This window comes from Theropithecus gelada, chromosome 1, assembly GCF_003255815.1.
Source record: "Theropithecus gelada isolate Dixy chromosome 1, Tgel_1.0, whole genome shotgun sequence".
Taxonomy (NCBI): domain Eukaryota; kingdom Metazoa; phylum Chordata; class Mammalia; order Primates; family Cercopithecidae; genus Theropithecus; species Theropithecus gelada.
The window spans coordinates 43522635-43548075 of record NC_037668.1 but is presented as its reverse complement, the minus strand read 5'-3'; the positions used below and the strand labels follow the sequence as shown (position 1 = coordinate 43548075).

General features: G+C 49.0%; 1 protein-coding gene across 2 annotated transcripts in view; it reads right to left on the bottom strand.

The window, feature by feature from the left end:
- Nucleotides 1-25405, bottom strand: part of PLEKHM2 (pleckstrin homology and RUN domain containing M2) — a 51291-nt gene extending 25886 nt beyond the window's left edge. The window contains exon 1 of one of the 2 annotated variants that reach the window (XM_025381293.1): nucleotides 25263-25405. In XM_025381293.1, the coding sequence (XP_025237078.1) occupies nucleotides 25263-25322 (60 nt within the window). In that variant the 5' untranslated portion in view covers nucleotides 25323-25405. The remainder of the gene's footprint in view (nucleotides 1-25262) is intronic. The other variant, XM_025381291.1, reaches the window with a different exon arrangement.
- Between the last annotated feature and the right edge of the window lie 36 nt (nucleotides 25406-25441).

Below are 25441 nucleotides of genomic sequence, written 5' to 3'. Positions count from 1 at the left end.
AGCACTTTGGGAGGCAGAGGTGGGTGGATCATTTGAAGTTGGGAGTTCGAGACCAGCCTGGCCAACATGGTGAAACCCCATCTCTACTAAAAATATAAAACTTAGCCAGGCGTGGTGGCATGTGCCTGTAATCCCAGCTACTCGGGAGGCTGAGGCATGAGAATTGCTTGAGCCCAGGAGGTGGAGGCTGCAGTGAGCTGAGATCGTGCCCCTGCACAGAACATTTCCATGATGTAGAAAGTTCTATTGGACAGTACTGATTTGGAGAATAAAATGATAAAATGCATGCAAAAGGCTTAGCATAGGTTTGGTAAGCAGCAAGTGCTTGACAAACACTAGCTGAGATTATAAACAATAACAAACCCATATTCTTGGTCAAACCAATGACATACACAGTTAAACCTAAGTTCAAGTGCAAAGAAGACCTGAGGATGTATCTGCTGTCAATAGTTAATATTCTGTTTACTGGGTCACAAGTTCAAAAAAAGAAGTTATTATTAACTTTTTTAATAGTTATTAATAGCTATTAAACTATTAATAACAGGCTGGAGTGCAGTAGTACAGTCACAGCTCACTGCAGCCTCAACCTACTGGACTCAGGTGATCCTCCCAGCTCAGCCTCCCAAATAGCTGAGACCACAGGTATGTACCACCACACCTGGCTTTTTTTTTTTTTTTTTGGTATTTTTTTTGTAGAGATGGAGTTCTGCTATATTGTCTAGGCTATGTTGTCTAGGCTGGTCTTCAACTCCTGCACTCAAGTGATCCTCCTGCCTCAGCCTCTCAAATTCTAGGGATTATAGGCATGAGCCATGGTGCCCAGCCCAACGCCTACACTTTAAGCACTCTTCTTTTTTTCTTTGAGATGGAGTCTCTCTCTGTTGCCCAGGCTGGAGTGCAGTGGCATGATCTTGGCTCACTGCAACCTCCACCTCCCGGGTTCAAGAGATTCTCCTGCCTCAGCCTCCCGAGTAGCTGGGACTACAGGTGCGCACCACCATGCCCGGCTAATTTTTGTATTTTTAGTAGAGACGGGGTTTCACTATGTTGGCCAGGCTGGTCTCGAACTCCTGACCTTGTGATCTACCACCTCGGCCTCCCAAAGTTCTGGGATTACAGGTGTGGGCCACCGCGCCCAGCTAAGCACTCTTTTATAGCAGGTTGATAAAGATTTTGCATGATCTCAGGGGACAAGGAGATCTGGAATCAATGCTACCAACCAGCATAGTTCCTGAAAGGGGCAGAAAGAAGAAGGTCTCTGATTCGATAACGCAAAAACCTGCAGAGCTATGGCAACAGCCTGAGCTCAGATTTTGGGAGCTGGGCAGAAAGCACATAAAGGTAAACAAACAGCAGTGGCACTCTCTTAGCTGCAATGAGGCCGCAGCTGGTAACCACCTCCCGCTCCAGTGAGATCAGAAGGCTCTGAAAGAACAGGAGCGGAAGCAAAGCAAACATCGAAGAAATGAGGACCCCAGAACAGAATTAATGGGGTGAGTATAACAAATATAACCCCGCCTGGGAGCACAATCGCCATCTTTTATGTCAAATTACTCTTTGGTTGCACTCAATACCTGCTGGTAGAGCTAATACCCACGACAATTAGGGCCATGATTTATTGAGTGCACATTCCGTGCATCAGGACGGTGGCAGAGCTGTTAAGAGTGTGGATTCTGGAGTCAGACAACTTGGTTTGAATGCTGACTCTTCTACTCATTCACTGTGTGACCTTGGGCAAGTTACCCAACCTCTCGAAACTTGTTTTCCTTGTCTATAAAATGGGCTTAGTAATAGGACCCTCCGTATAGGTTGCCATGAGGGTTCATAATGCTTACACTGTGTTTATCAAAGTACATGATACATCGTAAACACTTAACAAATGTTAGCAGCTATGATGATGATGACACACTTTTCAAACGTAATTTAATCACCACCGCAACCCCATAAGTAGGTCACAGAGCTAGAAAGGGGCAGAGACAGATTTTAAACTCAGGTCTTTTCATCAAATCTGGGTTGGAGGTCCCTGAATGAATAATGTATGTAAAATGTTAGGCTCTAGCCAGGCATGGTGGCTCAGCAGTGTAATTCCAGCTCTTTGGGAGGCCAATGAAGGAGGATCATTAGAGGCCAGGAGTTTGAGACCAGCACGGGCAATATAGCAAGACCCTATCTCTATTAAAAAAAATGTTTTTGTAAAGTTAGACTCTATTTAAATCCCATCCTAACATGTTTTAGGGGAACCCAAGAAAAAAAAATGCCGTTCCGGGCCGGGCACAGTGGCTCATGCCTGTAATCCCAGCACTTTGGGAGGCCAAGGCAGGTGGATCACGAGGTCAAGAGATCAAGACCATCCTGGCCAACATGGTGAAACCCCGTCTCTACTAAAAATACAAAAATTAGCTGGTCGTGGTGGTGTGCACCTGTAGTCTCAGCTACTTGGGAGTCTGAGGCAGAAGAATCGCTTGAACCCGGGAGGTGGAGGTTGCAGTGAGCCGAGATCGTGCCACTGCACTCCAGCCTGGTGACAGAGCAAGACTCCATCTCAAAAAAAAAAAAAGAAAAGAAGAAAAAAAAGAAAAATGCAGTTCCCTGTCTTTTAAATCATGAGAACTGGCCAGGTGCAGTGGCTTATGCTGGTAATCCCAGCACTTTGGGAGGCCGAGGCAGGCGGATCACTTGAGGTCAGGAGTTCAAGACCAGCCTGGCCAACACAGTGAAACTTTGTCTCTACTAAAAATACAAAAATTAGCTGGGAATAGTGTGCACCTGTAGTCCAAGCTACTGGGGAGGCTGAGGCAGGAGAATCACTTGAACCCAGGAGGTGGAGGTCACAGTGACCTGAGATCAAATCACTGTGCTCTAGCCTGGGCAACAAGAGTGAGATTCCGTCTCAAAAAGATATAAATACTGATATAAATATAAACCATGAGAACTCAAAGCCCATGGTAGACTTGAGCTCAGTGTCTTCTGCAGTTCTGCTTCTTGGAAGACAGACCAAGGAGAGTGGCCAGGCTGGCTTCTCTACCAAGAGCCCTTGCTGGTACGTTCTCTGTCCTTTGGCCCCACACTGGCATCTCCTGAGTGAGGATGTGTCTTGTTCGGTTTAAAAAAAGCTGCAGCTGCTCCAGGAGGGGCTTTCCCCACTTCTGGGAAGAAGTTCATCCTGCTGATCAGACTGCCAAGTGGTTCTGAGTGTCTCCTTCCTGTTCATGTGGATTTTGGAAAAAGGCAGAAAATCTCAGAAATCGTGGGAGTCTGGGGCAGGGTGGCTAGGGGGCCACCTCCGAGTTTTGTGTGTAAAGTTTTATTGGAACACAGCCACTCCCATCGGCTCATGTGTCACCTGTGGCTGCTTTTGGGCTATGACAGCAAATGGAGCAGTGTTTTTGGAAACAGGTCTCACTTTGTTGCCCAGGCTGGAGTACAGTAGTACAGTCACAGCTCACTGCAGCCTCAACCTACTGGGCTCAGGTGATCCTCCCAGCTCAGCCTCCCAAATAGCTGAGGCCACAGGTGTGTACCACCACACCTGGCTAATTTTTTTTTTTTTTTTTTTGTATTTTTTTGTAGAGATGGAGTTTTGCTATGTTGTCTAGACTGGTCTTCAACTCCTGCACTCAAGTGATCCTCCTGTCTCAGCCTCTCAAATTCTAGGGATTACAGGCATGAGCCATGGTGTCCAGCCCAACACCTACACTTTAAGCACTCTTTTTTTTTTTTTTGAGACAGAGTCTCTCTCAGAGACCGTGTGGCCTGTACAGCCTGAACTATTTAGCACCCGGCTCTTTACAGAAGAAGCTTGCTGGCCCTCGGTCTGAAGCCTGGAGCAGAGGTGGCAAGGAATGCACACTTGTGATAGGCTTGGCTGAGGAGCTGCCTCTTGTTCAAAGCTCGGTTCAGCAGTGGCCAGAAGGGGAGGCTCAAGCTGTGAAGGGTCACATATTTCAACACACAGTTACTGAGCGCCTGCTATGCACATATCAGACACGGTGGCGGAGATGAATTAGTGCAAATATGTAACATGGCATTAGGGAGTAGTAAGTGCTATAAAAAAATGAAGCAGGGGCCGGGCGCGGTGGCTCAAGCCTGTAATCCCAGCACTTTGGGAGGCCGAGATGGGCGGATCACGAGGTCAGGAGATCGAGACCATCCTGGCTAACACGGTGAAACCCCGTCTCTACTAAGAAATACAAAAAATAGCCGGGTGAGGTGGCGGGCACCTGTAGTCCCAGCTACTCGGGAGGCTGAGGCCGGAGAATGGCGTGAACCCGGGAGGCGGAGCTTGCAGTGAGCTGAGATCCGGCCACTGCACTCCAGCCTGGGCGACAGAGCGAGACTCCGTCTCAAAAAAAAAAAAAAAAAAATGAAGCAGGATGTGGAAATCTGTTATAAATACAGAGTCCCCGGAGGGAAAAAAATAAATATGGAAGCCGGGCACCGTGGCTCACGCCTGTTATGCCAGCACTTTGGGAGGCTGAGGCAGGTGGATCACCTGAGGTTAGGAGTTCGAGACCAGCCTGACCAACATGGTGAAACCCTATTTCTATTAAAAATACAAAAAATTAGCCAGGCGTGGTGGTGCACACCTGTAATCCCAGTTACTCAGGAGACTGAGGCAGGAGAATGGCTTGAACCTGGGAGGCTGAGGTTGCAGTGAGCCGAGATCGTGCCACTGCACTCCAGCCTGGGCAACAAGAGCAAAACTCCGTCTCAAAAGATAATAATCAAAACAAACAAACAAACAAATAAGGAACCAAGATCTCCCTGAGGAAATGACTATTGTAGCATCCAGGGGGAAAGTATTCCAGTTAGAGGAACAGCAGGGGCAACAGTGAGAAGCCTGGTGTGGCTGGAGCTCAGGGAGCGAGGGGGTGAGCAGCATGAGATGACGTCAAGAAGGCAGCTGAGGGCCAGATCATGCACAGCCACAGAGGCCGTGCAAGGGGCTTTGTGTTTCATTACCAGTTTGATGGGAAGCTGTTGGAAGGTTGAGAACAGGGAAGTACATAACCCGACATCACCGTTACGAAGCTGCTACAGCTTCTTGCTTGTTTTTGAGACAGGGTCTCGCTCTGTCGCCCAGGCTGGAGTGCAATGGCGCAATCTTGGCTCACTGCAGCCTCTGCCTCAATCGATCCTCCCACTTCAGCCTCCCGAGTAGGTGGTACTGAAGGTGTGCGACACCACAGCAGGCTAGTTTTTGTATTTTTTGTAGAGATGGGGTCTCATCATGTTGCTCAGATCGGTCTTGAACTCCTGGGTCAAGCAATCCACCCACCTCAGCCTCCCAAAGTGCTGGCATTACAGGCATGAACCACCATGTCCGACCTTGCCATAGCTTCTATATGGTGAGCAGACAGACTATGAAAGGCCAGGGTGGAGGCAGAGGCTGGTTAGGAGGCTAGTAGCCCCACTGATGGGAAAATGGGGACTGGGAGCTGGTACAGTGTGGAGGACTGGAGAAGGTGTCATACGTAGGGTCTGAAGGCAGAGCCCCAGGGATTTAGGGATGGATTAAATGTCGGGCATGAGGGAAACGGAGGAGCCAGCAACAGTTCTGAGGTGTGGTCTGAGCAGGAGAACGGCAGCTGTTTCTGGATCGGGTGGAGTTCAGCTCTGGCATGGTAAGTTCTGAACACCTATCCAATATCTATGTGGAGGCCGGGCATGGTGGCTCATGCCTGTAATCCCAGCACTTTGGGAGGCTGAGGTGGGTAGACTGCCTGAGGTCAGGAGTTCGAGACCAGCCTGGGCAACATGGCAAAACCCTGTCTCCAGCAAAAATACAAAAAATCAGTCGGACATGATGGCATGATACACCTGTAGTCCCAGCTACTTGGGAGGCTGAAGTGGGAGAATTGCTTGAGTCTGGGAGGTAGAAGTTGCAGTGAGCCAAGATCGCACCACTGCACTTCATCCTGGGTGACAGAGTAAGACCCATCTCAAAAAAAAAAAAAAAAAAAGATAGCTACTTGGAGACATCAAGGAGACAGCTGTGGAAATGGATCTGAAGTTCAGGGTGAGGTGGGCGCCGCCAGCCTTTGGATGACACTGAAAGCCATGAGTGTGCAGCAAGAAGAACGTCTGAGTACTGAGCCGCCAGGGCTGCGTTAGAACAGGGGTCCTCACCCACGCAGCACAACGATGCCCAGGCTCCTTTCCAGACCAGTGACATCAGAAACCCTGGGCACAGGGCACAGGAAGCAGCACTGTAACACTCCAGCTAATCCTGATGCCCGGCCCGGGCTGAGGATCACTGTCTCAGACCACGAAGGCACAGCCAGCGAGGTGGGCAGAAAACCTGGGCAGTAAACCTGGGCAGTGTGTGCTCCAGAACCCGAGTGAGGAAAGTTTCCCAAGGGCAGGCGTGGTAAGTCGCCAGGGTCGTGGCAGCAGGGGCCTAAAAGGGAGGTGCTGCGACCGTGAGGAAAGCACATGGGTGCAGGGGCAGGGGCATCAGCCTGATGGGCGCTCATCACGGAGGGCAGGAGCTTGCATGGATCCTGCATCAGCAAATGAGGCGTTTAAACATGACAGTGAAGAGGCAGCTGGGACTCGAAAACATAGCAAGTATTTGACGATAATGAGGAAAAGTTATTTTGAATTTTTTGTAATATTGGGTCATGTGAGAAAAGAATCCTCATTTTTGAACAATATGTACTGAAATATTTATGGATGTCTGGAAATCTGTTTCAAAATATTAGAGGGCTGGTGGTATAGATTGTCCAGTGATGGTAAGAGCTGAACATGGGGGTTCAGTATGCCATTCTGCCTATTTTGGGTCAGAAGAGGGGGTGAGGGAAGTGGAAGAAGAGGAAAGAGGAAGGAAGGAAGAAGGAAGAAGGAAGAGGGAAGGGAAGGGAAGGAAAGGGAGGAGGAAGGGAGGAAGGGAGGGAGGAAGAGACAGTAAATACAGAAAATCCCTTTGACCAGTTTTGCCAAACAAGTGGCAGGAAAACTGGGGTAAAGAAATAAAAGTCCGGCCGGGCGCGGTGGCTCAAGCCTGTAATCCCAGCACTTTGGGAGGCCGAGACGGGCGGATCATGAGGTCAGGAGATCGAGACCATCCTGGCTAATACGGTGAAACCCCGTCTCTACTAAAAAAAACAAAAAACTAGCCGGGCGAAGTGGCGGGTGCCTGTAGTCCCAGCTACTTGGGAGGCTGAGGCAGGAGAATGGCGTGAACCCGAGAGGAGGAGCTTGCAGTGAGCTGAGATCCGGCCACTGCACTCCAGCCCGGGCGACAGAGCAAGACTCCGTCTCAAAAAAAAAAAAAAAAAAAAAAAAAAAAAAAAGAAATAAAAGTCCTTGCCCAGGAAAGACAGGATGGTCCCCCTCTGGCCACAATGGAGAGTCCAGAAGCAGGTGAGCCAGTATGCTCTGTGGTGGGAGGATGAAAAAGTTGTCATCAGAAGAAAATTCAAAAGCAAGCAAGATCGACTGAGAATGAAGAGAGAGATTCAGATTTAAGGTAATTTTCTTTTTAACACGGTGGTTCCCTAAGGTCCATGAACTCTGAGGCCTCTGTCTCAAAGGCATGTTCCCAGACCATGCTCTAGACCTGCTCAGCTACTGTCCTGTCCCTGCTGCTGATTTTTCGGGTGCCTAGACTCTCCCAAAGCCAGGAGCACGGGGCTCCCAGGCGCTCTGGGAAGGCTGGGCGTCACAAGACTGCTTCGGGGAAGCGTGGGTGGTACACTCCAACAAGCCAAGAAATGCCTGACTCAGAGAATTTTAATCAGGGTGAGCCCCACTCTCTGCTCTGAGCTGCCACAGCCTGGCCTTCTCTGTCCCGTGTCTCTCTGATCTTTACACACCCACAAAACAATTTCTAGTACTATGGTTGATACGAAGAAATCCTTCCAGACTGGTGTCTAATAATTAACTCAAAGGTGGCTGTGAAAGATGATGAATGGCCAAACGAACACAGCTAATCCCACCACCAACACAGCTAACTGTTTTGTATTTTTAGTAGAGACAGGGTTTCACCATCTTGGCCAGGATGGTCTTGAACTCCTGGCCTCATGATCCACCTGCCTCGGCCTCCCAAAGTGCTGGGATTACAGGCGTGAGTCACCGCGCCGGGCTAATAACACCACATTTTTATGTGATCCAAGGAATAAACCACCACTGCCAACAGCACTTCTGTAGATACTCTCCCCTGCGATCTAAGACAAGGCTGGGTGCTGGCCAGGGCTGAGGAATTTCAGCATCGAAGAGCGGAAGAGCCCTTAGAAACCATTTGGTTGGGAAGCAGAGTTTCCTGGGGACTCCCGTTCAGTAAGAATGCCCTGCCCTGTGTAGAAGGGTGTGTGAAGGGAGCTGGAGTTAAGGAGAGGGAGAGGGAGAAGTTATCAGTGAATGAAACTGACTACTGAATGTAAAGAAAATCAGAAAAATAACCACTTAGCCATAACCCTCATTTTATAGGCAGGGAGACCAGAGCCCAGGGAGACAGGGGCACTTCCTGCATGCCCTAGCTTTGGCCAGTGTCCCACTACTGTACTGCAGTCTTGGCCAGGTGTGCTCACACACAGGGTTAGCTACTTCTGGAGCTCCTTCTGCTTCATTCCACCTGGAGATAAAGCGGTCGGGACATCAGCTGTCACCACCCCAGAAGTGCTCATCCCAGCCTGGGTGACAAAGCGAGACCCTGTCTCTAAAAAAAACTGAGGAGGGCAGAGCAGCAGGGGCCATGGGCCATCCCCAGGGCTTCTGTGATGGGGCTCTGGAGGATTTAGGGGACCACGTCAGGAATGTCCCAGTTGCTTCCCTCCTAGACAACACGAGATGTCAACAGAGGCTTCAGCTGCTGGGTGTCTGCCGCTTTACCAGCCCCAGGGAACCACAACGCTTCCGATGTACACTGCTAATTTAATTTTTGTTGTTTTTCTTTGAGATGGGGGCTCACTATGTTGCCCAAGCTGGAGTGCAGTGGCTAATCACAGGCATAATCATAGCGCACTACAGTCTCGAACTCCTGGGCTCAAGCAATCCTTCCACCTCAGCCTTCCATGTAGCTGGGACGATAGGTGCACACCACCATGCCTAGCTTACTCTCCTAGAATAATATATTTATGTAATATAATAATAGAAATGGGGTCTCACTATATTGCCCAGGCCGGTCTTGAACTCCTGGGCTCAAGCGATCCTCCCACCTCATCATACCCGGCCCAGTCTCCTATTTATTTGTTTTAATAATAGAGATGGGGTAAAGACACATGCACACGTATGTTTATTGTGGCACTATTCACAATAGCAAAGACTTGGAACCAACCCAAATGTCCATCAATGATAGACTGGATTAAGAAAATGTGGCCCATATACACCATGGAATACTATGCAGCCATAAAAAAGGATGAGTTCATGTCCTTTGCAGGGACATGGATGAAGCTGGAAACCATCATTCTGAGCAAACTATCACAAGGACAGAAAACCACACACTGCATGTTCTCACTCATCGGTGGGAATTGAACAATGAGATCACTTGGACACAGGGTGGGGAACATCACACACCAGGGCCTGTCATGGGGTGGGGGACTTGGGGAGGGATAACATTAGGAGAAATACCTAATGTAAATGACAAGTTAATGGGTGCAGCAAACCAACGTGGCACATGTATACCTATACATGCGTGCACAGGTACCCTAGAACTTAAAGTATAATAAAATAATAATAATTTTAAAATAATAGAGATGGGGGTCTCACTATATTGCCCAGGCTGATCTCGAACTCCTGGGCTCAAATGATCCTCCTGCCTTGGCCTCCTAAAACCCTGGGATTACAGGCATGAGCCACTGCGTCAAGCCTACTCTCCTAATTTTAAAATCCTTCACCTGAGGTTCCACTGCACCATAGCCTGGAAAATATTTCATTCTCAATGGCAATCAAATTATAGAGCAAGAGAGCCCAGAAATCACCCCTGCATAAGAACCAATCAGAGATCTTGCAATTCAAAAACGAGGCTAGTTGCTCTATGTGAAAAATGTTGGCCAGGTGCAGTGGCTCACACCTATAATCCCAGCACTCTGGGAGGCGAAGGTGGGCACATCACCTGAGGTCAGGAGTTCGAGACCAGCCTGGTCAACATGGTGAAACCCCATCTCTACTAAATACATTAAAAACTAGCCAGGCGTGGTGGTGCGCACCTGTAATCCCAGCTACTTGGGAGGCTGAGACAGGAGAATCGCTTGAACCTAGGAGGCAGAGATTGCAGTGAGCTGAGACTGCACCATTGCACTCCAGCCTAGGCATCAGAGCAAGACTATGTCTCAAAAAAAAAAAAAAAAAGAAAAAGAAAAAGAAAAATGCTGTTAGCCGGGAGTGGTGGCTCACACCTATAATCCCAGCACTTTGGGAGCCCAAGGCAGGAAGTTCGCTTGAGCCCAGGAGTTCGAGACCAGCCAGGGCAACATAGCAAGACCCCCATCTCTACAAAATACTAAAAAATCAGCCAGGCCTGGTGGCACGCACCTATAGTCCTAACTACTTGGGATGATGAGGCGGGAGGATTGCTTTAGCCCAGGAGCTTGAGGCTGCAGGGAGTTATGGTTGTGCACTGCAGCCTGGGTGACAGAGCAAGACTCTGTCTCTAAAAATAAATAAATAAATAAAAAGAAAAATGCCGTCCTTCAGCGATGTCTTAGAAGGGCAGTCAAAGCCCCTCGCCAGGAAGGGTGTGTGCCCAGACTGGGTGGCATCCTGGGTCTGGTAAAGTCCCCCAATGTGTGGAGCTGTCATAAAGGGTTTATCCACTATGGGACTGCGTCGATCTTTAAGCAAGTTTGGTGAAATCAATGCCTCTTAACCATTCATTTGCCACTCAATACAGCAGCCAATTGCACAGGTTTCTTTGCCCACCTCCGAAATCACTTCTGCTGGAGAGCTGGCAGGCTCTCCACTTTACTGGCAGCGCTACTGAAAGATATGCGGGGGGTGACCAGCCTGGGCAACATGGCGAGACCCTGTCTCTACTAAATGTACAAAAAAAAAAAAAAAAAAATTAGCTGGGCATGATGGCATACTCCTGTAGTCCCAGCTACTTGGGAGGCAGAGGCTGCAGTGAGCTGTGACTGCACCACTGCATCCCAGGCTGGGTGACAGAGTGAGACCCTGTCTCAAGAAAAAGAAAGACATGCAGGGGGAAAGCTGGAAAAAAGCAGGTACTTGAATTACCTGTGGATTTCATTTTTCTGTGCTTTATTTGCGGTGTAGGAACAATGACAGCTGAAAGTGACTAGTCTACTTGGGCACAGATCTCTAGCATAACTGACAGAACATGGTTTCCAAAAGCAGCTAAATGCTTCCTCTTCCTGGAAGGGGAGTTGCAAACCTCAAGGCACTATGATTCCTCTGGCTCAGAACTCAGCACAGGGATTGACTTCTTACAGAGGGACCGAGGACTGCTCTTCAGGTGGGGAGAAAACTGCTAAGAGGTTCTGTCGAGGGGCCCCTCAGTGAACACCAGAGACCTAGAAGCCAGCCAATGGCCTGAAAAACAGAGTGCACACGATTCTACTCCATTCTTCTTCTGCTGGGACGGAAGCAGGAGCTGGCAGAGACCCTGAGCTCTGTTTTCTGAGCTCTCCACACTCAGTGTTGTGTGTGGCACTGGTGGAGGAGAAGGGAGTTTTTCAAAGCCTCATTTTAACCAGGCTTTCAAAGCACGGAAGCTTCAGCTGGTGTGTTCATCTTTCACTTCCCTTTTCCTCTCCTGTGCCTACAACACCACCTCATGAGTGCCTCCCCCACCCTACACCACCACCTCATGAGTGCCTCCATTACCCAGACAACCCAAGTATGACCAAGGGAAATGCTCACCCAGTTACTGTCTAAATCACAATGTTAGGCTGGGGGACCCTGGGGGGACTCTTGCTGCCATTCCAAGGCCCGTGCAATACAGTCAGATATTCTACAGGCTGAAAATGTAAATACAAGGCTAGAAAGCATGATAGACCTTCATGGATTACAAATCCATAATGGATAATAAAGGACATTAGGGAGGACTTGGGGCGTACACCTATCCCACTGCAATTTGTTTGATGTCTGTCTCCTCTTCCAGAATGTCTGCCCCACGGGGAAGGAGCTTGGTAGGATTTGCTGTTGATTCCTATGACTAGAAGAGTGCTCAGCACGTAATACTCACTCAACAAATATTTGTGGCCAGGCGCGGCAGCTCACGCCTGTAATCCCAACACTTTGGGAGGCCAAGGTGGGTGGATCACCTGAGGTCAGGAGTTCGAGACCATCTTGACCAATATGATGAAACCCCATCTCTACTAAAAATACAAAAACTAGCCGGGCGTGGTGGCGGGCGCCTATAATCCCAGCTACTCGGGAGGCTGAGTTAGGAGAATTGCTTGAACCCAGGAGGTGGAGGTTGCAGTCAGCCGAGATTGCGCCATTGCACTCCAAGTCTGGGCAACAAGAGCGAAACTCAGTCTCAAACAAAACAAAACAAAACAAAATTTAAAAAACCAAATATTTGTTAGATGGTTTTATGGAGGACTGGCCCCCAGACTGACCCATGGGGATGTGTTATCTGTTACTTCAAGACCAACACCATGGAGAAGGAAAAGGGTCAGAGAAATGGAAACAGCAAAAGCCAGAAAATGGTTCAAATTCCAGCCCTGCTCCTTGTGAGCTTAATAACCTCCGGCAGTTTATTTCTCTAAACTTCATTCCCTCATGTGTTAAATAGGCACCAGGCGAGTGAAGTGGCTCATGCCTGTAATCCCAGCACTTTGGGAAACCAAGGCGGAGAATGGCTTGAGCCCAGGAGTTTCAGAGCAGCCTAGGCAACATGGCAAAACTCCATCTCTACAAAAAAAAAAAAAAAAAAAAAGCAGAAAAAATTAGTTGGACGTGGTGGTGCACACCTGTAGTACCAGCTACTCAGGAGGGCTGAGGTGGGGGGATTACTTGATCCTGGGAGGTCGAGGCTGCAGTGAGCCGAGATCACACCACTGCATTCCACTCTGGGTGACAGAGCGAGACCCTGTCTCCAAAAACAAACCCCAAAGCCGGGTGCGGTGGCTCACGTCTGTAATCCCAGCGCTTTGGGAGGCCGAGGCGAGCGGATCACCTGAGTTGGAGACCAGCCTGGCCAACAGGGTGAAACCCCATCGCTACTAAAAATACAAAAATTAGCTGGGCATGGTGATGGGCATCTGTAATCCCAGCTACTCTGGAGGCTGAGGCAGGAGAACCGTTTGAACCTGGGAGGCAAAGTTTGCATTGAGCTGAGATGGTATCACTGCACTCCAGCCTAGGCGACAGAGCGAAACTCTGTCCAAAAAACCTCAAAAAACCCAAAATGCCCCAATATCATGGGCACTGACCCAGGAAACGCATGTAAACATGCCAACTCTAGGGCCTGGCATGCAACAGGTGCCGAATAAACTAAATGTTAAAGATTCTTGTGGTTTTATTACTCCCCTTCCTCTCAACATGTTCAGGACTCTCATGCCTCAGTAGTCTGTGAACACCAAAAACAACTTGGGGCAGAAGTGTGAAAAATGAAGGTTAATTACCCTCAAAAATTAAGTTTAGGCCGGGCGCGGTGGCTCAAGCCTATAGTCCCAGCACTTTGGGAGGCCGAGACGGGCAGATTACGGGGTCAGGAGATCAAGACCATCCTGGCTAACACGGTGAAACCCCGTCTCTACTAAAAAATACAGAAAAAACTAGCCGGGCGAGGTGGCGGGCGCCTGTAGTCCCAGCTACTCGGGAGGCTGAGGTAGGAGAATGGCGTGAACCCGGGGAGGCGGAGCTTGCAGTGAGCTGAGATCAGGCCACTGCACTCCAGCCCAGGCTACACAGCGAGACTCCGTCTCAAAAAAAAAAAAAAAAAAAAAAAATTAAGTTTGGAGATTTTGTGTATTTCAAGCACTCATCAGTTCCTTCCTTGTTCTCGCATAATATTGGGTTTCTCAGAATCTGTTAGTTCCAACTGTTAAATACAGTTATCTGGGGAGGAAGGGAATTATAAGAAACTAATACCTTCTTCCTTATATATTTGTGCAATGTTTGTAGACACTTATAGGCAAAGGAGGAAAAGATAAATTACAAGTACATAGCATAAGGCCAGGTGTGGTGGCTCATGCCTGTAAGCCCAGGACTTTGGGAGGCCAAAGCAGGATCACTTGAAGTCAGGAGTTCAAGACCAGCCTGGCCAAAATGATGAAACCCCGTCTCTACTAAAAAATACAAAAATTAGCCCACTGTGGTAGTGCCTGCCTGTAATCCCAGCTACTTGGGAGGCTGAGGCAGGAGAATCACTTGGACTCGGGAGGTGGAGGTTGCAGTGAGCCGAGATCACACCACTGCCCTCCAGCTTGGGCAATAGAGTGAGACTCTGTCTCAAAAAAACAAAACAAAACAAATACACAGCATGGAGGAGAATATCTGTACAGAGGGCCACCTGCTTCACTGGCAAGAGGTCAGGAGAAGCTCTCAGGACCCTGGATGGTTTCAATAACTGATAGATCAATGGCCTAAACTTGAATCTCCAGTGGAAAGGACTCTCCCAGAAATCATCCTTATTCACCTGCCTCAAATGGAAGTTCTAGGACGTCTGCACCTTGAATGAGCAACACCAAGGGAGATAGGGCTGGAAAGGAGACTTCACCCAAACCAACCGGCCCTGCTGCCTGATTTAGACTCTCAAGGAGGAGAGCTCGGGGTCCAGAGTTGCTCGTTCTCTATTGCACGGCAGTTTCCAGATCACAGGCCGAGAAACCTGTTTTTGTTTTTGTTTTTTTCTGAGATGGAGTCTCGCTCTGTCGCTCAGGCTAGAGTGCAGTGGCACGATCTTGGCTCACTGCAACCTCCGCCTCCTAGGTTCAAGTGATTATCCTGCCTCAGCCTCCTGAGTAGCTGGGATTACATGCATGTGCCACCATGCCCGGCTAATTTTTCTATTTTTAGTAGAGACGGGGGTTCACCATGTTGGTCAAGCTGGTCTCGAACTCCTGAACTCGTGATCCACCCACCTGGGTCTCCCAAAGTGCTGGGATTACAGGCGTGAGCCACCACGCCTGGCCAAGAAATCTGTTTTATCAATAGAGGTGGCAACCCAGAGAGCTTTTTGTCGTGAGAAAAGTTCTATTGCTTCCCTTGGACAGAAGGGCACTGCCAGCTCCAGCAGCAACACACTCCTGCCGTGGTGGTGAATCCTGATGCCTGAGATGGGCACTGGAGAATCCTGAGGTAGGAATGACCCAGCCAGGAGCCCCAGAGTCCCTGCAAATGCCAGCCTTCTTCTCCCCACAACAGTCACGAACTGAACACCAGCTCTTGCCTTTCCACATTAAGGCTTGTGTGGACCACTCTGCCTCTTACTCAACGTTTCCAGACCTAACATTTGTGTCAGCTGGCAGCAGATTTTTAGTTTTGCTGGGAATTTCTTTTCACACTAGGCTCCAGCTGGATGAGTTCTGAGGGAGAACCACAGGAATCACCACTGCTCCATCTGAAGCTCTGGAGTGCCAGCCATGATGGCAGAGTGACCATAGACAGTCAGCCCCATCTGAACAGACAGCCTGTTACTACCAGATGGCGACCTGTTTCTGTTAAACCCCAGGTGAGTTTCTGCCTGGCCTCAAATCATCACACAGGGCCTTTCAATCTGGATGGGCCTAAGCCATAGCCAATCCATGGAGAGAGCGAGCCCAGGGTGTTCTGTGATGGGATGGAAAGGACCACAGTGTCACAAGGTTTCTAACAGAAACCTGACGTCAGAGAAGCATTTTGTAAAAGGAGAACCATAAGTTAAAAGCAAACGGGCATGGGTCCGGGTGAGGTGGCTCATGCCTGTAATCCCAACAATTCAGGAGGCCGAGGCGGGCGGATCACTTGAGGCCAGGAGTTCGAGACCAGCCTGGCCAACATGGTGAAACCCCATCTCTACTAAAAATACAAAAATTAGCCAGGTGTGGTGGCAGGCACCTGTAATCCCAGCTACTCAGGAGGTTGAGGCAGGAGAACTGCTTGAACCCAGGAGGTGGAGGCTGCAGTGAGCCGAGATCACGCCACTGCCCTCCAGCCTGGGCAAGGGAGAGAGACTCTGTCTCAAAAAAGAAAAAAAAAAAAAATGTGGCTAGGCACAGTGGCTCACTCCTGTAATCCCAGCACTTTGGGAGGCCAAGGCAGGTGGATCACTTGAGGTCAGGAGTTCGAGACCAGCCTGACCAACATGGTGAAACCCCCATCTCTACTAAAAATACAAAATTAGCTGGGCATGGTGGTGCACGCCTATAATCCCAGCTACTTGGGAGGCTGAGGCAGGAGAAATGCTTGAACCGGGGAGAAGGAGGTTGCAGTGAGCTAAGATCATGCCACCATGCTCCAGCCTGAGCAACAAGAGCAAAACTCCATTAAAAAAATAAAAAGTGAATGGGCATGGGCACAGTGGCTTGCACCTGTAACCCCACACTTCGGGAGGCTGGGGTGAGAGGAAGGCTTGAGGCCAGGAGCTCAACACCAGCCTGAGCAACACAGGGAAACCCGGTCCCCACAAAAAAAAAAAAAAAAAAAAAAACGAAAAAAGTGGGCAGGGCTCAGAAAAAGCAGTTATCACTTCTCCACTAGTATCTACTCCTGAGCCTGGGTGGAGTTACCCATGGGGTTAGGATCCCTCTGTGCACACCATGGTTTCTGGGTTAGGGACCTTCAGGTCCCTCCCAGGCCTCACCAGATAGCCTCTACTCTGGGAGAGAGGAAAGGAGCAGGGAAATAGCCACTGAGAATTTAGGACCTGGAGGAAGAAGAGGAAGAGGAGCAGGGAGAAGGCACACTGACCCTTAACACTTCAGTTTGTAAAGTGTGTGTGTAGATACTATTTTATGTAAATCTTTATCCTGGTGACTCAGGTCCTTAGGGATTTTGAGAACATTTAAAACTCTAAAACTCTTACGAGTTTTTCCGTAAAGCCAGAGAGAAACAAAACTATTGATCTAAACCAAATAGTCAATATAATTTTTACATCTATCTACCTACCAGTCCCTCTCTAGGAATGAGCTACCCCAGCCAATTTTTTTTTCTTCCAAGACAGGGTCTCACTGTCACCCAAGCTGGAGTGTAATGGCATGATCCTGGCTCACTGCAGCCTCAACCTTATGGGCTCACATGACCCTCCTGCCTCCGCCTCCTGAGGAGCTGGGACTATAGGCATGTGCCACCATGCTCACCTAATTTTTCATTTTTATTTTTGTAGAGACAGGGTCTCATTATGTTGCACAGGCTGGTCTTGAATTCCTGGACTCAAGTGATCCTCCCACCTCAGCCCCCCAAAGTGCTGGGATTATAGTCGTGAGCCACTATGCCCACCACCTCCCCTCCCCACCCCCAGCTAATTGTTATGTACTTGCAGATCTGACCTATCTCAGGAGTAGAAAAATGAGAAAAAGTTCACCATCCAAGGCACCCTTTTTAACTGCACGAACAGGGTGGGCTGAACAACAGCTGTGGCTCATTCACCAGAGCCAGTAAATCCCGATCCCGGCTGGGGACTGGGAGACTCCTGCTCAAGGCAGTGTGCCTGACCGGAAATAGAACTTCACTCAGAGCCGACGCGGTGGGGCACTGTCTGTCCAAACCAAAGTGGGTGGGAGACTGAGGCCAGAGAAGGTTGTCAGGACCCACGAACTGAGCAGTGGTTACCCTATTAAATTCACTTACCCCTTTAAAGGGTGGGAGAACAGGGGCAATTACTTTTCATTTTATATAATTCTGAGCTATTTGTGTGTTTTTAAAAACAACTACTTATTTTCTTAGAATAATTTTACGGCCAAGTGCAGTGGCTCATGCCTGTAATCCTAGTACGCAGGCCGAGGTGGGAGGATCACATGAGCTCAGGAGTTCGAGACCAGCCTGGGCAACATAGTGAGACCTTGTCGCCACAAAAAAAATAAAATAAAAATTAGCTGGACGTGGTGGTATACATCTGTAGTCCCAGCTACTCAGGTGGCTGAGGTGGGAGAATCGCTTGATCCCAGGAGTTGAAGGCTGCAGTGAGCCATGATGGTGCCACTGTACTCCAGCGTGGGCCACAGAGTGAAACCCTATCTCAAACAAACACACACACACAAAGAATCATTTTGCATTCTCTTACCCTACTCGGTGTCCCTTGCAGGTTGCAATGTCATTGCCTTAGGGAATCTTCCCTGATCATCTCCAAAGCAAACTTCCCTGCCAGTTCTTTATCATATTGCTTGAACGCCTTCATAACGCTTACCATGATCTGAAATCATCTCTGTATTTGTCTACGAATTTATCACCCTTCTTCTTCTTCTAGAATGTCATCTCCGCCGGGCGCGGTGGCTCAAGCCTGTAATCCCAGCACTTTGGGAGGCCGAGGCGGGTGGATCAAGAGGTCAGGAGGTCAGGAGGATGGATCGAGGCGGTGGATCGAGGTCAGGAGATCGAGACCATCCTGGCTAACATGGTGAAACCCCGTCTCTACTAAAAATACAAAAAACTAGCCGGGCGTGGTGGCGGGCGCCTGTAGTCCCAGCTACTCGGAGGCTGAGGCAGGAGAATGGCGTGAACCTGGGAGGCGGAGCTTGCAGTGAGCCGAGATCGCGCCACTGCACTCCAGCCTGGGTGACACAGCGAGAGACTCCATCTCAAAAAAAAAAAAAAAAAAAAAAAAAAGAATGTCATCTCCATGAGGGCAGACACTCATCTGCCTGTTCATAAGAACCTTCCTAGGGCCTATGATGGTGAGGTCCTAAGAAAGGTGCTCACTAAATAGTTTTGAATAACTGAATACACATGATGGGATTTACAAGTGTCCACATTCACTCCGCAAGCCTAATATAACGTGCAAAAACACAGCTACAATAGAGATTTGGTTAACTATAGGACTGGTTGCACCAACTTCTCTAGAAGTAATCCCTGGCCTACCTTGGCAAGGACTTTTTCATATGAACACATGCTTCATATGTGAAATACTGCCTGTGGGCTAAATCCAGCCTGCTACCTATTTTTGTAAATAAAGTTTTATTGGAACAAAGCCACACTCATCCACATTTGGTTGCTTTTGAGCAGAACTGAGCAGTTTCAACAAAGACTATACGGCCTGAAAATATTTACCATGTGGCCTTTTAAGAAAAAGTTTGAGCTCGAAGAAACAGAGCAGTGTAGTATAAGACTCTCACTGAAGCCGGAGGCAGTGGCTCACGTCTGTACTTTGGGAGGCCAAGGTGGGTGTATCACTTGACATTGGGAGTTTGAGACCAGCCTGGCCAACATGATGAAACCCTGTCTCTACTCAAAATCCAAAAATTAGCAGGGTGTGGTGGTCTGTGCCTGTAATCCCAGCTACTCGGAAGGTTGAGGCATGAGAATTTCTTGAACCTGGGAGGAGGGGGTTGCAGTGAGTCAAGATCATGTCACTGTACTCCAGTCTGGGCGACAGAGCAAGACTATCAAAAAAAACCAAAACCAAACAAACAAACAAAAAACACTCGGCTGGGCGTGGTGGCTCATGTCTGTAATCCCAGCACTTTGGGAGGCCGAGGCAGGCAGATCGCCTGAGGTAGAGAGTTTGAGGCCAGCCTGGCCAACATGGCAAAACTCCATTTCTACTAAAAATACAAAATTAGCCGGGCATAGTGGCGCATACCTGTAATCCCAGATACTGGAGAGGCTGAGGCTCAAGAATCACTTGAACTTGGGAGGCGGAGGTTGCAGTGAGCTGAGATCGTGCCACTGCACTCCAGCCTGGGCAACAAGAGCGAAATTCCGTCTCAAAAAACAAAAAAAAAAACAAAAAAAAAACCAACACTCACTGAAGACTGCACAAGGGGGAACTGCAGAGTCCACAGAGACGCTTGCAAGTAGTAATGGTGGCTTGGCTTTTACTTAAGCCTCACTGTAAGCAAGGTATTGTGCTAAGTGCTGTAAGGGTGTTCTCTCATATAATCGAATTATCATTATAACATTAGTAGTAGGTTCTCACTGCTGATGCAAACAGTGGTCCAGTCATCTGCCAGGATTGAGATGGTCAGTGACAAACCCGGAAGTCAAATCCAGGCCCAAGTCTGCATACCTCTGAAACCTGCATTTGTGTCCACTAGGCTACATGGCTTCCACAGAAAGCACTTTCCAGCCGCATCTTGCAGAACCCTTGGCAATCTTAAGACGGGTCCGTGTTAAGACAGGTCACGCCTGTCCTGGGAAGACCATCTGGAGGGCCCCACTTCCTTGGGAATGCCTCTAGGCTGTTTCTTCTATCTTGAATGCCTGCTTCTTCTCTTTCTCTGAACTCTATCAGTATTTCTTTTTTTTTTTTTAGACGGAGTTTCGCTCTTGTTGCCCAGGCTGGAGTGCAATCGTGTGATCTCAGCTCACCGCAACCTCTGCCTCCCAGGTTTAAGTGATTCTCCTGCCTCAGCCTCCCGAGTAGCTAGGATTACAGGTATGCGCCACCACGCCTAGCTAATTTTGTATTTTTAATAAAGATGGGGTTTCTCCATGTTGGTCAGGCTGGTGTTGATCTCCCAACCTCAGGTCATCCGCCCACCTTGGCCTCCCAAAGTGCTGGGATTACAGGCGTGAGCCAGCGTGCCTGACCAGGAGGCTGCTTCTTATGGCATATAGTCTTTGCTCATTCTGCAGGCATACACAGCACACACCTGCTCCTCAAAAGCAGAACTTGGGAAAATCACTGCCTGCCTTCCCTCCTCTGGAGAAGATGTTATTTAGTAGAATCACATGCGGATTCAAAAATGCCAAAGCTGTCGTTGACTTGGACATTTCTCTTTAACTATTAACAAATCAGCAACCATTTATTGGCAGCATCTTGGATGTTTCTGCTACTAGCTCCCTTTCGAGAACTGAATACAGAATTGAATTTGCTTTCTATTGTATCATTTCCTTTTTTTTTTTTTTTGAGACAGAGTCTCCCTCTGTCACCCATGCTGGAGTGTAGTGGCGTGATCTCAGTTCACTGCAACCTCTACCTCCACGGTTCAAGTGCTTCTCTGCCTCAGCCTCCCAAGTAGCTGGGACTACATGCATGCACCACCACACCTGGCTAATTTCTGTATTTTTGGTAGAGATGGGGTTTCACCATGTTGGCCAGGCTGGTCTCGAACGTCTGGCCTCAAGTTATCCGTCCACCTTGGCCTCCCAAAGTGCTGGGATTACAGGCGTGAGCCACCATGCCCGGCCTGTGTTATCACTTTCATTTAATCATGTTAATTATTAAACTCTCCAGTTCTCTCTAACTCCCAGAAATTCTGTGTCCATATCAGAACACAGGTTGCCTTGGATTCAGATGGATTAACAGCTGTTTCACCTGTCTAGTGTTATAATGGGTATTCACCATCACAAAATCTAAGCGTGAAAATAGCTGAACTCAACAATACTCCTTGGGGATAGTGGTTGCTTTGAGGGTGTAGTTTCTGGGAGGGGGAACGAGGGGGCTTTCTGGGATAATGGTCATGTTCTGTTTCTTGGTCAGGGTGCTGGATATGCAGGTGTTTTCACTTTGTGAGAACTCATTAAGCTGTCCACTCAGGACCTGTGCACTTTTCTGCAGGCATGCTTCATTTTCACAAAAAGTTCTAAAATACTCTTTGCAAACACAGAAATACACAACGGATCTTTCCTTGCAGAAATAACGCATCTCATTTTTTTCATGTAAAATCCTTATAAAAGGACCAGTAAGACCATTTACTGGTGGTAGGATGGAAGAAAAAAGGCAAAGCAACTCTCAAGGTGTTATATAACACATTTAGGTAAGACTGGCATTCAAGGACAAATCTGACCCCAAGACTGCTATCCTCAATGTTTACTGCTGGGGCCAAACTAACAGGTTCCTAGTAAAGCAGACACTCTGATTCAGAAAACCAAATGTAATTTATGATGCAAGAATCATATCACAGTTGTCTCAAACAAAGACACAGAGGAAGTGGCTACCAAGAACAAATGGTGTTGTAGAACAACCTTTAGGTGGCGAGGCACTTGAGCCATCTTCAAGCCTTGTAAAATTGAGGAATGGGCTCTTCCACAAAGAAAAAATCTACCAGTTAAGACTGGGTCAGGCCGGGCACGGTGGCTCAAGCCTGTAATCCCAGCACTTTGGGAGGCCGAGACGGGCGGATCACGAGGTCAGGAGATTGAGACCATCCTGGCTAACACGGTGAAACCCCGTCTCTACTAAAAAAAATACAAAAAAACTAGCTGGGCGAGGTGGCGGGCGCCTGTAGTCCCAGCTACTCGGGAGGCTGAGGCAGGAGAATAGCGTGAACCCAGGAGGCGGAGCTTGCAGTGACCTGAGATCCGGCCACTGCAGTCCAGCCTGGGCGACAGAGCGAGACTCCGTCTCAAAAAAAAAAAAAAAAGACTGGGTCAGGATCCATGCTAAACACTCTACATATGTTTATTAAAACTTCACCACGCCTGTAATCCCAGCACTTTGGGAGGCTGAGGCAGGCGGATCACAAGGTCGGGAGATGGAGACCATCCTGGCTAACATGGTGAAACCCCGTCTCTACTAAAAATACAAAAAAATTAGCCAGGTGTGGTGGCGGGCGCCTGTAGTCCCAGCTACTCCGGAGCCTGAGGTAGGAGAGTGGCGTGAACCCGGGAGGCGGAGCCTGCAGTAAGCTGACATCGCGCCACTGCACTCCAGCCTGGGCGACAGAGCAAGACTCCTGTCTCAAAAAAAAAAAAAAAAAAAAAAGGCCGGGCGCAATGGCTCACGCCTGTAATCCCAACACTCTGGGAGGCTGAGGTAGGCAGATCACAAGGTCAGGAGTTCGAGACCAGCCTGGCCAATATGGTGAAACCCTGTCTCTACTAAAAATACAAAAAAAATTAGCCGGGCATGGTGGCACACACCTGTAATCCCAGGCTTCTCAGGAGGCTGAGGCAGGAGAATTGCTTGAACCTGGGAGGCGGAGGTTGTAGTGAGCTGAGATTGCGCTACTGAACTCCAGCCTGGGCAACAAAGTGAGACTTCGTCTCAAAAAAAAAAAATCACAACACAGCCCGACCAATATGGTGAAATCCCGTCTCTGCAAAAACACAAAAATTAGTCGGGCGCGGTGGCTCACACCTGTAATCCCAGCACTTTGGGAGGCCAAGGCAGGCAGATCACTTGAGTTCAGGAGTTCCAAGACCAGCCTGGCCAACATGGTGAAACTCCATCTCCACTAAAAATACAAAAATTAGCCGGGCAAGGTGGCGCACGCCTGTAATCCCAAGCTACCCAGGAGGCCGAAGCAGGAGAATCGCTTGAACCTGGGAGGTAGAGGTTGTAGTGAGCTGAGATCACACCACTGCCCTCCAGGCTAGGAAAGAGAGCAAGACACTGTCTCAAAAACAAACAAAACAACAACAAAAAAAACCACTTCACAACAACCCTAATTTTATCCCTGCTTTATAGATGAAGAAACTGGGGCATGGAGAGGTTAATAAGCCTGACCAAGGTTACAGGGTTATTAATATGGCAGGGTGGGGATTCAATCGGGCAGCTAGACTCCAGAATCCATTCTCCTAACGATGATGCTGACCATGGCTTTGGTTGTGATACACCCAGGGATGGGTTTGCAGTTGCTAGTGTGTGACATTTTCTGGGGTGCATTCCAGCTCAATAAAGTGTCCTTGTCCAAACACCTACAATTATATGCATCTTTGCAAACACACCTAACTCTCATAAGTGACAGCCTGATTTACAGAGTGAATCTCTGCCTTCAAAAGACTCATGATTATACATGTGACTGGGTGCTCCATGTCTACCACCTCTCCATCACGGACTTTCTCCATTCATTTGTTTGAAATAAAAAGACAAATGCCGGGCCTACCTGAAGCCACAATCAGCCCAGATTAGATTAGAAAGGTCACCTGTGTTCCTTTCTCTTCCATTAGGAAAGATGTATTGTTTCTCAACAAAGTATTTGCTCATCCTGCCCTCCTTGAGTAAGCAAAAATCATACCACATTACATTAGCAAAGCTCAGTAAAACTACATAAAACTCTTGTTGTATCTCAGCAATGTTACTTTAGTTGTGCTTTTAAACGAACGTTTTTAGTAAGGGCAATTTGAGAATCTGTTTTATTTTTAAGTCACATTTATCTTTATAAAAGGTAAAATAGCTTGCCTGTGTTGCTTTTGAGGAGAAGTGGGAAAACAGACAATTATTTCAATATGATGGTTGATCTAATTATCTTCATTTTGCTTCTTCAAGTAAAATAAGCTGCTGAGTCCCTCACCCAAGCCATTTTCTTTTTCTTTTTTTTTTTTTTTTTTTCAGTTTCTGAGACTATCTGGTGAGCCAGGAATTCAAATTACAGAGGTGGGGGGAGGGGGGGGGGGAGGGGGAGAGAGAGAGAGAGAGAGAGAGAGAGAGAGAGAGAGAGAGAGAGAGAGAGAGAAACCCATTCTGATTTGGCCATTGAGGTTTTCAGTGAATATGGATTCTTTTAAAATTATTATTATTTTATTTTTACATCCAGCCCAACAATGCCAGAATATGGATTCTACCTTCTAGCACGGGACCCTTTTGCGGATATGCCAACTTCATCACAAATACATGCCCTTGACAGGTATGTACTCATTTCTACCTGGAATTGGGACAGTGATGTTTACTGCGGCAAGCCCCACAGCAAGGTGTCTGTGGTCTCACCCGGTTCCTCGGTTCCGCATCCAAAATGCAATCCCCAGGTACTTCAGCTTCTTATAATCAAAGCCCCCAGTGAACCTCTTCAAAGCTACCATCCTTGAGCAAGATTATTCAGGGGACTTCCCAGGAGCAGAGGCAATGTCGCCAGGACCCAAGCCCGGGGAAAGTTAAGTTGCTTGTCACTGGTCTCCACCCTGACTGCCAGACCCTGGGCGACCCCAGCCTCGCAGTGGGACCCGGGGATGCAGCGGATTCCGCAGGAAGCTGCATAGGGCTCCTTCAGGAGCTGCCGGGGGCGCCGCTGCCCCAGTGGGGGACCGGAGGGTCGCTGACCCCTCTCCGGGAGGGCAGGGCCCCGGGCCAGGTTTGGGGAAGCTCCGAGGACGCTGACCTAACTTTGTTCTTTAAAAATAGCTCCGAGGCCGCGGCGCTCACGTGAGCGGCCCCGCTTCCCCTCCACCGGCCCGGGGCTCCCGGCCGCTCGTCGCCCCCGGGTCGCGGAGGGGAAGGGCAGGGGGCCCGAGTCCCGGCGGCAGGAGGGACCCCGGCCCGGGCAAGCGCCGACGGAGGGCGTTGGGGGAGCGGCGGGGAAGGGGCCCCGGCCGGGAGGGAGGCCGGCCGCGCTCACCTTCTTCACCGACAGCGAGATATTCTCCAGGATCCGGTCCTTCACCTCCCGCGGCTCCATGGCGCTGCCACCGTCGCCGCCGCTGCCGCCGCCCCGCCGCCTCTTCCCGCGCCGGGGGCCGGGGGCCGCCGCCAACCGCTGCCGCCGGCCGTGCGGGGGCTCCGTCGTGCCGGCCGCGG